Raw genomic sequence first — 16236 nt, 5'->3', positions numbered from 1 at the left:
TATTATCTAAAAGTTCCCTTTGTCATTTTGTTCATTCTATTAAAGTCATTGACTGATTCTCCCAGGAAAAGTTCATTTAATTTTTGTTTTATAATTTTGGATTTTCATATATTGGGTTTGCTTAAAATGTTTGCTTAAAATGAGTTACACCTCTGTTATCTTAGCTGCCTTCCCTTGGGTAAACATTCACCATTATCATTTTGAACTTTTTGTACAATTTGTAAAGAGAATCTCAGAAAGAAAGTGATGCATGTGCCAAGCATGGGAAAGTCATAGGGAATTTTAAGTTCTTCCTAATTGTGGAAGAAAAAGTTAAAATAGAATTTTATTTCAGCCTGCTAACCTTGTATATACACGTCAGCTGTATTTTATTGTTCATTCTTAAAAAAGTCGTTCAATGAGCTTTTTTCTTCCCGACTTTGTAGTTTGCTTCAGCTCGCAGTGGTATCTTCTGAATAAGCCGTCAGTCTGTGCTTAGTTAGCATGTGGGTGAGTGAAGAATACTTTATCCTGTGTCTTTTATACAAAATCGAATGGCCTGCATGAAATCAATTCTTCCCTGGAATTCTGCTTCTCTCGAATAAAAACCTTTCACCATGAGCTGATCCTAAGAAAACCTCTTAATTTTAGGCCTATGTTTGCACTATTAAATTGACTTTATTTTATGAAACATTAACCTTTGAAGTGCTCTTCAGATGTTTTAAGTTGTTCTTGGAAACCTTTAAGACAGGAGTTAAAAAATGTCCAGCCAGCCTCTTTATTTCCTATTTTTCCTCCAGAGAAGATAACAATAAAATTAATTAAAATAATAAAATTTTTGAAATGATAAAAAGAGAAAAACATGCAAAGCAAATGACAAATTGGTATTAAAGTTATAAATATCACAGATCTGAATTTTAACACGATCAAATGTGCCCAACGTGGTAGAAGGCAATTCTAAATTTAGAAGAAATGTGAAGAATATTTGTTGAGGATTATTTTCGTTTTACTTTTATAGCACAAAATGTGCTTCAAGTTTTACCCAGTCAGAGACCTCTCAGAATCTATTTTACTGTTCTAATAATTAGCCCAGAGAGTTCTCTTATATTATCTTCAAGATTCCCTTTGTAATTTTGTTCATTCTGTTAAAGTCATTGACAGGTATCTTCCTCCCCTTCCCACGAGGAACATTTCAGCCTGATTTGTGAATTTTCACAAAGTCTGAATTAATGAGGTAATTAGTGAATGCAGTTTAACTGTAGTTACACTATTACCTTGATAGCAACATTTTCATTTTCAAGCTTTTTAAATTTAAAGACATCTGTGATTATGTCTTTAATACCTAAACATTATATATTAAACTTTTTTTAATACATAAAATGGTTTGCCCTCATTCTGTATTTGATGTGTATCGTTTCTATTGAGCATTTCTTTAAGAACTGTTGATAGCCTGTGAATAGCCCACAAAATTGTAATTTTTTTTTAATTACAGCTATTAATTGTTGCCACTAACTTAGAGCAGTTCACATTTGTAATTTTCTATCATTTGAATATAGTCATTTGATAATTCAATTCCATAATTTTTTTTCTTAAGCATCTGTCATGGGCAGGTCCTTTGCTAAAGCTCGGGATTCAAAGGCCAACTCAAGGCAGCTCCTCCCTCCAGGAACTTCCATTCTCCTGGGGTGGGTGTTGTACACAATATATGCAAATCCTAAGTCCTGTGAAGAGCTTGAAGGGTATTCACATCAGGTAGTTTTAGTGGAGCACATTTATTCAAACTTGGTACTCCCAAGCTTTGTTACTACCTAATACCAATATGATCATTAAATTAACACTATAATGAATGTTCAATGAAAATATGGAAAAGACCAGTTTATATATGTATGGAATGTATATGTATATTATACATATGGATGGAATATAGTTTTCATTTTGCAAATCAGTTTGGGAAATCAGTTCCTTTCATTTGTGATTTCACAAATTCTTTCATCATTATCTCTTCTATTAAATTTTATATTATGTACAGTGTTGGTGGGAGAAGGGAATGGACAGCTGGGACCGGTGTCTTTGAAACTGCCCTTTGATTTCTTAATTTCATTTGGTTGATTATCTCATAGCTTTTTTAGCCTCGAAATTTATGTCTGATCTACTTCCTTGACTGTTTTAAGCTTATAGGGGAGTATTAGCTTCATTTTTAGTTTTTTCTTTTCACAAAGGCTTTAAAAATAGCCCAATAATTTCAAATAAAATGTAACTTTTCAAACTCTGAAGTGTTATGATGCCTAGCAGTCTTTAATGGGAAAGGCCATTGTAAAGATTTGGTGGCCTCCTTTTGCTAGGGTTGCTAAGGGCTTTTTCATTATAGCCTTTGGGGTTCTTGGGCCTCGAGGAAGCTAATATTTTTGATCCCTTTTTGTTTGGTTTCAGCTTGGGATCATTCTTTTTTTTTTTTTTTTTTTTTTCTCCAAAAAGAAAACATCGTTTTGGAGATTAGACTAAGAGAAATATTAAAAGATTTGTGGGATTTAATTCTGAAATCTTTCTAAACCTTTATGCCAATTACTAGACTTTATATTACAATTTGAATTTTACTGACAGAAACTACTTTGTTCTTTTTTTATAGCAAAAGTTAACAAGTAATTTTACTTCTTGTCTTTTATCCTTTTCTAGTCATGGCTCCGATTGCCATCTTGAAGAAATTGGGATGAAGTGTGTTCCTTGATTGTGCTGCTTAAAAAACTGTCCACGTCTCTGTTTTTCTTTGAGAAAAGGCGTGCTGGATGACAAGCTGCTTTTCAGATCCCTGGAGAGGCAGTGTGGAGGGGGTCCACGCAGACAGCTGAAGTTGTCCCCCAAGGCTGAGCCGTCATACTTGGCTGGGGGGGGGGGTTGGCCCTGGGAGGGATTGGACTACTGATTGGAATGAATGAGATGATCCCAGGAGTTGTTTTTGCCCCTTTTTTCTCCTTCGTTTTAGGATTTGAACTTGATGGTTTGCCTCTTGGGTTTATTTATTTTGGGGTGATTTATTTTCTGGGGTGAAATGGGGTTCTGTTTTAGTTTAAATGACTCGTGCAATACATTTTGAGGTGGAATTTGATAGATTTTTTTTTCCTGATGAATTAGAGAAATTTAACTATATTATTATCTAGATATGATTTGTTGATTTTTTTTTTTTTTTTTTGCTAAAGACTAGTTCTTTAAGCTTTTGCTTCTGATGAATCCAAATGGCAGTACCTCATTTGTTTACTTCGCTTTTGTACTTATATTTTCCAGGAAAAAAAAATATTGTAAATTGTAAATAGTTAATACATAACTGTATCATATGCTGATCTGTGACTGTTGGCAATGTCAATCTAGGATGAACAGAGAAAAAAATAAAGTTTTATTTACTGTATAAAACATATATTTGTGTTTCATTAAAATTTTTTTTAGTGATCGAGTATTTGTCCTTTTGCTCCCTTTCTCTGCCGCCATGGTGGCTCCTCTTGACAGGAAAACAAAATTCTTATAACATATGAAAAGTTAAGCAAAACAAATCCTCATGTTGACTATTTGCAAAAAGATTTGTCCCATTCTGAACATTTATATCCTTGCCTTTCTGGCAGGATGTGGAAAGCATTCTACATCATTGGTTTTCTGTGCTTTTAAGTTTAAATTCTCTTAAAAATCCTTAGTAATCTCTATAAGCAAAGCTATGTACTGAACATGTTCTTTGAGAAAATTATATTTGCTTTTTGTGTGTACATATATCTATATATCTATATATATAAATATATATATATATATCTATTTATATATATATATATATAGATATATATATATATATATATATATATATATATATATATATATATATATATATATATATATATATAATTTTTGAAGACTTCTTTTCCTTCTCCCCTGCCAAGGGGGGAACTTTACCTTTTGACAAAGAAAAACAGTTAAGCCAAGATGACTTATTTAATAAATCTTTCTGACACTTAAGCAACATTTAGCTTGGAGAGCCCTATCTCTGCTAAGCAGGGGGTGATAGGTTTTCTTCTTACTTCTTCAGGACTGTTCTTAGTTTTTGAATTGTCGAGGGAATTTTTTTAAGTATATTTTTCATCTACGCTGTGCATATGGTTTTTTCAGTTCTGCTTATTTCACTGTGTTCATTTATAAGCGTTTCCCCAGATTTCTTTGAATAATACAGATTTTTATCATAAAATGTCGGGAAGACCTGAGATCAAATGGTAGTAACAGGTGTTGGGCACGTTGTAAAAAAGAGCACATTGGACTTGGTGGGCTCAGATTCTTCCTAGCTCAGAATCTGGGAGCCAAGGAATGTCCCATTCCATTCCCTGTGAGTTCCTCCCACCATTCCCCAATTGCTGGGTTTCTACTTTTGCTTTCATTCTTTATTATATTCTTGAGTATATTGGACCTTTGCTTCTCACTTTTATCTCTTTTATCTTTTGCCTGTTTTGTCAGGTAGCAAGTGAGACCTCAGAAGAATTGCTTTAATTTGTTGATGAGGTTATAGATAAACAGGTGTACTCATTCATTGCTGGTGAAATTGCAGGTGTGTGCTGGCTTTTTCTTGGTGAGTAATCTAGTGTTAACATACAATAAAATATAAATTAATCCTACTTTTTGACCTAGTAATTTTTTTAAAATTAATTTTATAATTATAACTTTTTTTTGACAGTACATATGCATGGGTAATTTTTTACAGCATTATCCCCTGCACTCCCTTCTGTTCCGAATTTCCCCTCCTTCCCTCCATCCCCTCCCCTGGATGGCAGGCAGTCCCCATACAGGTTAAATATGTTATAGTATATCCTAGATACAGTATATGTGTGCAGAACTGAGTTTCTTATTGTGCAGGAAGAATTGGATTCAGAAGGTAAAAGTAACCTGGGAAGAAAACCAAAAATGCAAACAGTTTACACTCATTTCCCAGTGTTCCTTCTCTGGGTATATCTGATTCTGTCCATCATTGATCAATTGGATCTGAATTAGATCTTCTCTTTGTTGAAGATTTCCACGTCCATCAGAATTGATCATCATACAGTATTGTTGTTGAAGTGTATAATGATCTCCTGGTTCTGCTCATTTCACTCAGCATCAGTTCATGTAAGTCTCTCCAGGCCTCTCTGTATTCGTCCTGCTGTTGACCTAGTAATTGTATTATTAGGAATATAACCTGATTCTTTTCAAAAATCAATAAGCTGTTAGTAGAGTTTCATAACATTATTTTTAATTTTGAGAAAGTGGGAGTAGTGATAGGAAAATGATGAAATAAATCGTGCTACTTTCATTTAATAACTGTGATTAAATGACATATTTGAAGAATGTTATTTAAAAGCTATAACATCATTGGGAAATCACTTAAAGCAAAAACTAGAGGACAAAAAAGCTTTGACTGGAGGGAGAGGGAATAATGGAAGCATAGAGAACTCTTAAATTAGGAAACTTCCCCCATGAATGCAGGCCAGCACGCTCTGCAGCTTACAGTCCAAGAAGAGAGTGGCCCACAGACCTGCGAGCGGTTAAGTGCCTTGCCCAGGGTCATACAACCAGCACTTGAAAAAAACCTACACCAAGCTCAAATTAGGCTGAAAGGGACTGAGAATGAATAGCCAAGCAGAGGATCCTGTTGGGGATCTGGAGGAAGTAATGGAGGTGCTAATAACATTTCACATGGTGAGATTAGTTTCCCTAAAAATTGTTAAAATGCACATTTAATTTTGGATTTACCTTTTTTTTTTGCCCTTTAATAACTTTTTATTTTTCCAAATACATGCAGAGATAGTTTTCAACTTTACCATTGCAAAACCTGGTGTACCATATTTTTTTGCCTCCCTTCCCAACTCCTCCATAGAAAGCAAGTAATCCGGTATGGGTTAAATATGAATATGCACATTTAATTTTTTAATTTTTAAAAATTACCTTTTTTTTTTTTTTTTTTTTTTTTAAGCAATGATTCAAATTCACCAAATGTTAAAAGAAAAAATTGCATTTATTTTACTGGGGTCTTTGGTTATGTAGCCTGTACTCATCATAATACTTCCAACACCTTTGTCATTCTTGGTTTTTCTACACAAAACATACATTTCAAAAAAGCCTTTGGGTCTGCTAGTTAGTTTGGACCAGTGTTGAATTTTTCAGTGCCCTGGAGGGTCTGGGAAGGCACGTTACTGCCCCCTGGAGGCTTGGTGCCTTCATTGTAGCCATGTAATAACCTTAGAAAATAAGCACAATTTTTTTCCTTTAGCCCGATTGAGTTTGTTAGTGGAAGAAATGTCCTCCTGCCACACTGTACTTCCTGGACTGGATGGTCCTGACCTCACTGCCCTGGGCAGGAGCTCCCCGGGAGCCCCAGAACTTGGCCCAAGGGCCTGCAAAGAATAAAGTTGGGGAGAAGTGCAGGATCGAACAGCCATTTGTTGAAGCCGGCTCCTTGTCCTCCATATCAGGAAACAGGCCCGAGAAGCAACATAGTTGGGCCGGGATCATTTAGACATTGAAGGCTAAGGCTGTCCGCTGAGACTAATTGCTTTCTGCATTATCTCACACTCCCACTTGTACTATAATTCAGGTGATGTACGCAGTATGCCCTCTGTGTCTGCCAGTCACAGAAATAGCAGCTGCTTTCCGAGGTGGTTGTTAGGAGGATGAAATATTTTTAAAGAATGAAACGCTGATTGTTAGTATTTTGGTTGTGATTGGGCACTCCAGGACACAAGGTAAGCCTCAGGGAGTCTCTTTTTGGCTTTTCCCCTCGGTGCTTCGGACCTTATGCAGTCCATGTTTGATAAATGGTTGTTAATGGATAAATCCCACAAGAGGAGAGCCGAGTGAAGGCAGGGGCGTTCTCACACCGGAGAGAAGGCAGATCGGTTGGACTGTTAATAGAAGCGGAAGTGGGAGTGAGGCAGGAAGAGCCAGAGGACCACAAGGCATGTGGGAAGTGTTGTACGTGGTCACCAGCTGGTGAATGGCTGAGGCTGGGTTTGAGTTTGGGTCTCCTGGCTCTTCTCCACTGCTTCACCTGCCACAGCACCTCGCTGCTTCTCTTCCTTGTTCTTTTTATGTTTTCTTGATGCTAGTTTGGGCCATCACCCCTCAGCCCCGGCTCTGTGGCCAGTCTGCCTTCTTTTTTGAGCTATTTCCCTCGTGATAACCCCCCAAATTCTTGTAGATCCTCACTGAAAACACGTGGCAGCTCACTTGAGTCTTTCCACTGTTTACCACTGTCTCCTGAAATTGGGATTCTTCAGAGTTTAGGGTTCTTATGCTGCATTGCGTTCCCAGGACAATATTTACTTTTGATAAGATGGATCTTGGAGCTTTTAGGCCTCTTGGGATCCTATGGGAGGCTTAGATTATTTTCCAAATGTGATCTGGTTCCCTCTTGCTCATTTCAGTTCTGGGCTCCACCCATTGCCCATCTGCAGTGACCTCCCAGTTCTGTGCCCTGATATAGCGACCCAATGGGCCACCTGTCCGGCCCTCTGCCTGTCGTGTCATATTCACCCATTCTGGCTTTTCTCTCTGAGTCCCTTGGCCAGGGATTTCTGTAAAAATGCATCGTACTGTGAGGGGCCCTGTGAGGTTCTGGATCCTACTGCATTTGGTACAAAATCACCCATGAACAGGAGCATCCGAAGGAACCTCCCCGTCCACAGGGAATTCATCTACAGGAGAAATCAGGATCAAGCAAAAAATCGTCTTTGGCAGGGAGCAAGCCTAAAGCTCCAAGGCACCGAATCAGACAATTGGAGCTTGGTTTTCTTAAAATATAGTGTAGAAATGTGGAACAAGGGCGGCCTTGTGTGGGGACCGATTCAGCTCCTGCCCCGGACACTTTGTCCTCACATGGCTGGGGCAGTGACTGACCCTGGGCCCTTGTTCTCATTTGTAGAGCCATAGGTTGGGTTAGATGGCCTCCAGGATCCTTCCGGCCCCAGGTCGGGGATCCTCTGGGCCTCCAGATAACCCTTAGCATCAGGCCAGGAGCATAAATCCTGCCATGGACGCAATCGAGATGCCGACACTTGGAGGGACGGGAGTGAGGAATGGAGTCGAGATCTGAACCCGGGCCCAGGACTCTTGGCTGAACCGCCCAGGAATTGGCAATCTCGTCTTGTAGGCTCCCCTCCATCTGACCTTACACTGGGACAAAAATCCAGTCTCCCTCGTTTCACTTAAATCTTTGCATCCCCAGTGCCTGGCACATAGTAGGTGCTTATCTCGGGCTTGCTCTTGACTGATTCGCCAGTCTCCTTCCAGTTTCTTTTTCCCATTTAAAATTGGTGCCTTTTTTATATTATAGTAACATCCCAATATATTGACAGCCTTCCCCCCTAAGAAAGAAAAACAAGTAGACCTATTAATGGTACATGGTACATTCCAGGACTATTATTCTTTTACCTTTCAGCTGTGCTTTTATACACATACACACACACACATACATATATATATATATGTTTTCTTAAATCCACCAATCAGGCCTGAGATCATTGAGCATTTGTGAAACACCCTCTGGGTTCTAGCCAATGGGGATACTGAACTGGCATCCGAAGCAAGGCTTGAGTCTGGCCTCTTGACAGCCTGACCTGTGCTCCCGGGCAAGCCCTCTGGGGCTCTGGACGACTGAGATTGAGTTATGGAGGAGTTTCTTCTTCGAGGAAGTCCCCAGTCCCAGGGCTTTCCCCAGCTGTGTCTGAGCTCTGGGCTGAAGGAGGAGCAAGAACAAGGAGGGGAAGCAACCTGTGATGCCCAGAAAGTCTGTTTCACACTGAAGGAGGATCTACATCGGTGAGTCTTTGCAACATAAGTACAGACAGAATGCATGCAAATTTGGTACAGGTGGTTGGGGTGAAGGCTGCAGCACTAGGAAAGGCTGGAGCTGTGTCCTGAAGGAAGTGAGGGATTCTGGGACACCGAGGAGGAGGAGGAGGGATTCAGCCGGGCTAAAGGCCCGAGGACCGAAGGGGGGTTCTGTGGGTTCTGAGAAGAGCAGGAAGTTGGAAAACCTTTCAAAGGAAGTTCATGTTGTATTCTAGGGACCCATGGGAGTTTCCTGGGTAAAGGGAAGGCAGGTCAGACCACCTTCAGGAAGATCTCTTTGCCAGCTGAGAGGAAGATGGATGATAGATGGCCAGTTGGGAAAATGATCCAGGTAAGAGGGGATGAGGGCCTGAACTGAAGGTGGCGGCTGCAGAGAAAACATGGGGATAATTGTGGAGAAGGGGCCCCTGAATGAGGATGAACTCGGTGAGTCTGTGGGTCGGGGAGGACGGCCCTTGGGGGCTTTTCCAAGGACACCTGGACTTCCAGCAAGGTCAGAGTGTGCTGGTAGCTGGGAGGTGGGCACTGTTGGGAGCTGCTGAAAGTTGTTGAGTTAGAAGCGGCAAGGTTTGTCAGCTGGTTAAGTCTGTGAGTGCATGCCCATTAACTATGGGCATCCCCCAAGGGTCTGTCCCGGCCTTCTCTCTGGCCCCTTGCTCAGCCATCCCTTCAGATCTCGGGTTCGTGTCGTCTCCCTCCCGTTGACTTTTAGATTAGTTTTTCTAGCTCTGCCTTCTCTGCCAGCACTGATTGGATACTTAGCAGAGATCTTGAGCCGCATCTCCCACAACTTCATTATCTTTTCCCTCAAACCCTGCCCGCTTCTGCGCTTCCTCGTTATGGCAAGGACATAGCCGTCTTTCTGGTCACCAGGGAGCACTTCTTCCCTCCTCCATCCCTCAAACTCACTCCACATGACCCGGTGTCGGGCTTCTGCCTTCACCGTGGGTTTGTTTAGGTCTCTAGGCATATGGCTGTACTCGGGGCAGGCCCTCATCACCATGTGCCTGTGCCAGCCTGGCTCCCTACCTCAGTTTCTCCCCACTGCACCCCACCTTCCATTCCTCTGCCCAGGTCTCCTTCCTGAAGTACAGATCGGACCATGTCACCTTCCCACCAACTTCGGAAATCCCAGAGGCCCCTTTCTACCTTGGCTCTCTCCTTGTACTTTATCCCCTCTGCTGGAGGTCTTTCCTGCCTCCTCCCCCACTAGCACCTTCCCTTTGGGATTATCATCCGTCTGTGCTGTAGGTGTGTGTGTGTGTGTGTGTGTGTGTGTGTCCCTCCACTATCCCATTCCTTGGAGTAAGAATCGTTAGCTTTCTTCAAACCCCAGCCTGGGCTCTATCTGCCTCCTGGGGTCTTCCCTTAGTCTCTCTAACCATTAGTGCTTCCTTTTTCTAGATATTTTCTTTGTATTTACTTCTGTGTCCTTTTCTCTGATAGGCTGTAAGTGTCTCGACAATAGGGACCATCCTATCTCTGTAAAGCCAGCAGCCGGCATAGAGCCCTGCATAGAATAATCAATTCTCGCTGATTGATTGACAGTAATATTCCTTGACATTCATAGACTCAGATTGGTTCATCTGTTCCCCAACCAAGAGTTTCCCCCATGCAATTATTTATTATCATAAAATTGCGAGGATAAAGATTCGGATTCACACGGGGTCTTTCCTTTAGTCATGGAACTCCTCTGGGCATGTGTCCAATAGTAAGATCCCTGGGTCAGAGGGCATGAACTTCAGTGACTTTTCTCACATATTTGCAAATGGCTTCCCAGAACGATTTGATCAATACACAGCTCCACCAAGAACGTATGAACGTGCCTGCCTTCCCACAGCCCTCCAACATTGACTGTCTCCATTATTCCTCATCTTTGCCAATTGAATGGGTCTCTCTCCACTTTTCTTCTCAGATGACTCCACATCCTCTTAATCTCTGTCAGCGGCTCCAATCTTTAATCTTCAGTCAAGTTCTGATGACTGAGCTACTCTTTGGCTCATTTCATGCTCATGTTCCTCCTGTTGCCAGAGGTATTGGAAGATGACCAGTCAGATGGTATTGGAACCTGCTATTCCCTCTAAAGCATCAAAGTATTTCCATATCTGCATGCCTTCCGAGAGTGCCCCCAAACCCCAGAAAGTCCCGGCTTGTCTCTGAATAAATGATAGTGCATCTAAGGAAACACTGAGCGATTCCACTTCCCAGCATTCTCTTGTTTTCTTTGATGGTTTGTGTTGGCTCGTCCCCGCATCCTTTGATTGTTGCATGGAAGGTACCTTTGATGATTACTTTTTCAGTAACAGAATTGATGCCAAATGTTCTGCAGAGTGTGCATGAAATTGTTTTAAAATACCCATCTGTTGGGCGGGTTACAGTAGGGAGCCTGTGCCTAGAATCCCCAGCCTCATGAAAAAAGTAGGAAGGAAGGAGGAAGTAACCGTAGCTCAAACTATGTTATATGGCAATAATCATGAAAACTCTTTGGTAATGCTTAAAAAATAGCAAAGTTGGATCACATGAGGTAAACATGAGAAAAACAAATTTGAATATGGTGTCGCATAGTGTTCAATAAGCCAGGGGTGCCAAGTTACTAAAGACTTCGTGTTCTACAAAACCTGTATGGAAAAATGGAAAGTCTCTGGCAGAAATTTGGTTTAGTTCAAGATCTCATACCATATACTTAAGCTTCAAAGGGATCCAAGACTTAAGCATACAAGGTTATGTGATTTTTAAAAAGATGGAGAAATGGGGACGGGGTAGGGAGAAAGAACTTAATTAAACAAAGGACACAAGATTAAATGGATAATTTCAGTTACATTTATTTGAAAAACTTTTGGCACAAAAAATCAATTTTAGAAATTAGAAGGAAAATTAGAAATCAGAAAAGAAGGTAGAATTAGATTAGAAATTAGTAAGTTAGAAAGAAAACAATTAGGAAAAAATTGTTGCTATAAATTTCTCTAGGTTTTTTTGCCAGGTATTCAAGAAATATTAGGAATTCATGCAAACACATAAAAAATCAGAACCATTCCTCAGTAGACTAGTGGTCAGGCAGTTTCCAAATATAGATAATATGAATATGAATAATATGAAAAAATATTTTTATGGATAATATGAAAAAATGTTCAGTCACCGATAATAAGAAAAATGAAAATCAAAAGAATTCTGAGATTTCCATCATTTTGTCAAAGATGACAAAAGTTAAAAATGTCAGTCGTTAGAGGGATACAGGAAGGACCAGCAGTCAGATACATGGTGGCGCTGGGAATTGGTCTAACCATTCTGGAAAACAGTTCAGTATTTTACCAAAAAACTATTAAACTGTTCATATTTTTCATCCCAGCAGTATTATAATTATAATTATATAGTTATAATATAATTTGCAGACATTATGGTAGTCTACTTAGATAGTTCTAGTGAATCAACTAAAAACTAGTTGAAATGATTAACAACTTTGCTAAAGTTTACCGTTTACTAAGATGAGATCACAATGGGTGATATACATGATTTAGGGTGATAAAGGGACATGGGATACTTTACCTGTCAGATCTGCGGATAAAGGAAGAATTTGTGACCAAACGAGATAGAGAGAGTATTACAAGATGTAAAATGGATAATTTTTTAAAAGTTTTTGAGTGAGCAAAACCAATGCAGCCAACATTAGAAAAAAGCAGAAAGGTGGGAATTTTTTTTTTTTTTTTTACAGCAAATGTTGCTGCCTCATTTTTCAAAAATATAGAGAATGGAATCAAATATATATATGAGCCATTCTCAAATTTACATATATATACTTATATATATATGTGTATATATATATATATATATATTTGTATGTATAAAAAAAAGCCATTCTCCCATTGATATATAGTTAAAGGACATGAAAAGGCAGTTTTCAGGTAAAGTACCAACTTAAAAGCCAATCTAAAAGATTGGCTAATATGACAGAAAAGGAAACTGATAACTGTTGGAGGGATGGTGGGAAAATTGGGATACTAGTTCACTGTTGGTAGAATTGGGAACTGATCCAGCCATTCCGGAAAACAATTTGGAGGGGATATAAAACTGCATACTTTTTGATCCAGCAATCTAGCAGGAATCTCGCTGGATCAAAAAGTTCTTATAGAGAACAAAAAAGGGAAAAGGCCACATTTGTTCAAAAATATTTATTGTAGCTTTTTCTGTGGGAAAACTGAAAATTGAAAGGGATACCTGTCATCTGGGGCATGGCAGCACAAGTTGTGGTATGTGGTTATGATGGAATACTATAAGAAACGATGAGTGGGCAGATTTTGGAAAAACCTGGAAAGACATGACTGGATGCGAGATCAAGTTAGCTGAGTCAGGAGAATGCTGTCCACTTGATAGCAATATCATATACTTGGTTGTTCTCAACAATAATCTAGGACAGTTCCAAAAGATGCTGTCTGCCTCCAGAGAAACAATTCACGGAATCTGAAAACAAATGGGCTTTGAGGGACAACATAGAACAAATACAGGAGTATATGAGACCTTATGTGCTCGACTTAGTTTTGTCTCGATGAATTTCTCTCTCCCAGCTCCCATCCTTATAAATCTACCTCGGAGAGTGGAAGGAATTGGGAAGCTGGAAACCCCAAATCCCAGCTTTCTTGGAATTCTTTTTAAGAGAGTAGACTGTCCATGTATAATGATGGGGCCTAGTCTAGCTATTATAGACAAATAGGGAGGCGCTCTGCTAGAGTGTTCAAAAGAAAGTCTTGAGTTTGACGGTACTAGCTAAATAGCGAAGAATAGAGCCTTTGCATTCTAAATAATTTCAAGAGTTTACCAATGGAGATGAAAATTCTTCTAGCTAAGAGAGGCGGGAGAAAGGGGAGAAAAAATCTGAGATTATTTTTCCTACAGATGATTTTTGTTAGTCTTATGGTTGAGTGATTTAAGGTATGTTTCTTTTATGCAAGGATTCATGGAAAGCTTTGGGGCCTTACTTAATAAAAGAGCATAGTTAGGGGCAGCCAGGTGCGCAGTGGATAGAGCACCAGCCCTGAAGTCAGGACCTGAGTTCAGATCTGGTCTCAGATATTTAACATTTCCTAGGTGTGTAATCCTGGGCAAGTCACTTAATCCCAACTGCCTCAGGAAAAAAAAAAATAGCATGGCCAAGTCCACTCTTCTCACGAGGAAGAACCAGGATTGTAGCTGGGGACACTAGCTGAAGCTAAAAGCAGAGAGAGGGTCCCCAGTAATGTTCCCAAGGCAGTGTCCAAAAGAGACTGAGAACGTGGCCAGTGGAGCCGTCAACCAGAACAGAGACGTCCTGGTGAGAGATACAGGACGACATCGCCAGAAGCCATCAGCTGTTTGGCTTTTTGGAGGCGTGATTTGCCCCAGCCATCCTTGTTCCCTATATTTGTGCCCCTCCAGGATGTGCAGACTGGACATATATATATTGCTCTTATGTGCTGGTCACGTGTAGCTTCTCTGCCTCCTTTATTTGCATTCTCCATGTGTATTTCTTCTTCCCGCTTGCTGGTGTATGGATTTGTGGGAACCTGAGCCTTAGCTTTATGGGGAAAATGGCCATTTTTCTTACTATGTTATTTCATTAAATGCCTTGTTTAAGTTAATTATGTCACCCACCTAAATATTGAAAAGGAGGCACGGCACATGTGCAGACCCTGTGAATCTGCTCACATGCAGGATGGAAGCGCTTCTGGGAGATTCGTGGAAGGATCTTGGAGAAACTAGAGTACATGAACGTAACATTTCTTTACCGAAGGAATCTTTTTTCATTTGATTCCATCACTAGAACTTTAGAATGCTAGAATTTGGGTGTCTTTTCACCTCTTCGTCCTCTCCTCCGGGTATTTTTGGAACCTTGAAGGACAAAGTACTTGCCTGACCCTGGTTGACCCCGGATATCCATGTGACAGCTTTTTTTTGAACAGTCATTGATTCTGTCATCTTTATTTGATATTATATCATGTAAATCTTTCCAAATCTCCTCCTTATTTGTTGTTTTTATTGTATTAATATATGTTGTTCAGTTGTTTTCAATTGTATTTTTCTTGTGACCCCATTTGGGATTTTCTTAGCAAAGGCTTGATTTGCTATTTCCTTCTCCATTTCATTTTACAGATGAGGAAACTGAGTCAGACAGGGGGAAGTGACTTGGCCAGGGTCACACAGCTAGTAAGTGTCCTGACTTTCGGTATTCTTTCCCACTCTGAACATATGACTCAGTATAAATGTCTCTGTTGAACTGATTGATGCATTAGAGATGTCGCCATCTCGTTCAGAAGCAACTCACATAACTGATTATATCTAGACTTGCTATAATTATTAAGCTCATTCTCTTATATATAAGCCTATCCCTTGCCGCCATTACCCTCATATAGAAATATGGTTTGGGTGCATTTATCTTATAAGCTGCAGTCTTGCAGAGTTTGTTTGTTATTTCAATGTGGAAGGAATAATAGATTTTCTAGGTGAATGGTTATGATATGTACAAAGTAAAGCATTTTCTCTATTTCTTGAACTTCTTAGTTTTTCTAGTCTTTCAGCTATTCCTGACCTTTCCAAAACCTTAGCCACAGTAAAGAAAAGCTTCCTAACAATCAGTGCTTTCAGGGCTTAAAATGTTAACCCTATCTCAATGCTAAGACCCAAGAGCTGCTTATCAGACAACTACAGGCAAAAGGAAGGAGCGGGAGAAGAGAAACTTTATCTGGAGGATTTGGTTAGGAGGGGAGTTTGCTCCCTCTGTTTAACCCTGGAGGCCAAACCTAGAAGCAAGTAGAAATTGCTGGGGCGTAGATTTACGTTGATATGAGAAAAGGCTTCCCAAATTTGTTAGTCAAAAGGGCTGCCTTGGGTGCTAATAGCCTTCCTCTCCCCAGAGGTCTTCAAGAGAAATCATGACGACCAAATATAGGGTTGTCACTTAGCTAGTAAATATCTGAGGCTCTAGGAAATCAAGATGGGTTATCTTTGTTTTGAATGCATTAGTGGAAAGCATTTATTAAACACTTACTAGGACCAAGCACTGGGCTAAATCCTACGGGGAGAAATACGAAAGGGAGACACTCTTTGCCCTAAAGAGTTTCCATTCTAAAAGGAGATACCAAGGAGGGCTTGCCAAGGTGGGCTTTTTGGGTCTGTCCAGTTGCCTGGATGTGTAGTGGGAAGTGTACCCACGGAAAAATTGATTGCCGTGCTTTTTCCATTGTTCCCAGAGCAAGAACAGAGGGTGAGGTTTTGGGGGGGCAGGCACTCTAGCAGGCAGGATAGCAACAAGATGGCAGGATGGGATGTGGAGCCTGTTTGTGGTCAACTAGACATAGGATGCGAGTCCCAGCACTGAGGGGGAGTAGTGGATATGTTTATATTGTTTCTCCATTGTGGGCTCTGACTTTCAAGCATATGCTT

General features: G+C 40.1%; 1 protein-coding gene across 4 annotated transcripts in view; it reads left to right on the top strand.

Moving 5' to 3' along the window:
- Positions 1-3384, top strand: part of GOLGA4 (golgin A4) — a 90269-nt gene extending 86885 nt beyond the window's left edge. For 3 of the 4 annotated variants that reach the window (XM_074284364.1, XM_074284363.1, XM_074284361.1), the window contains 2 exons: positions 426-489; positions 2653-3384. In XM_074284364.1, the coding sequence (XP_074140465.1) occupies positions 426-455 (30 nt within the window). In that variant the 3' untranslated portion in view covers positions 456-489; positions 2653-3384. The remainder of the gene's footprint in view (positions 1-425; positions 490-2652) is intronic. The other variant, XM_074284362.1, reaches the window with a different exon arrangement.
- The last annotated feature ends 12852 nt before the right edge of the window (positions 3385-16236 follow it).

This window comes from Sminthopsis crassicaudata, chromosome 1, assembly GCF_048593235.1.
Source record: "Sminthopsis crassicaudata isolate SCR6 chromosome 1, ASM4859323v1, whole genome shotgun sequence".
NCBI lineage: Eukaryota > Metazoa > Chordata > Mammalia > Dasyuromorphia > Dasyuridae > Sminthopsis > Sminthopsis crassicaudata.
The sequence above is the reverse complement of the archived record's forward strand: the minus strand, read 5'-3'. Positions and strand labels throughout refer to the sequence as shown.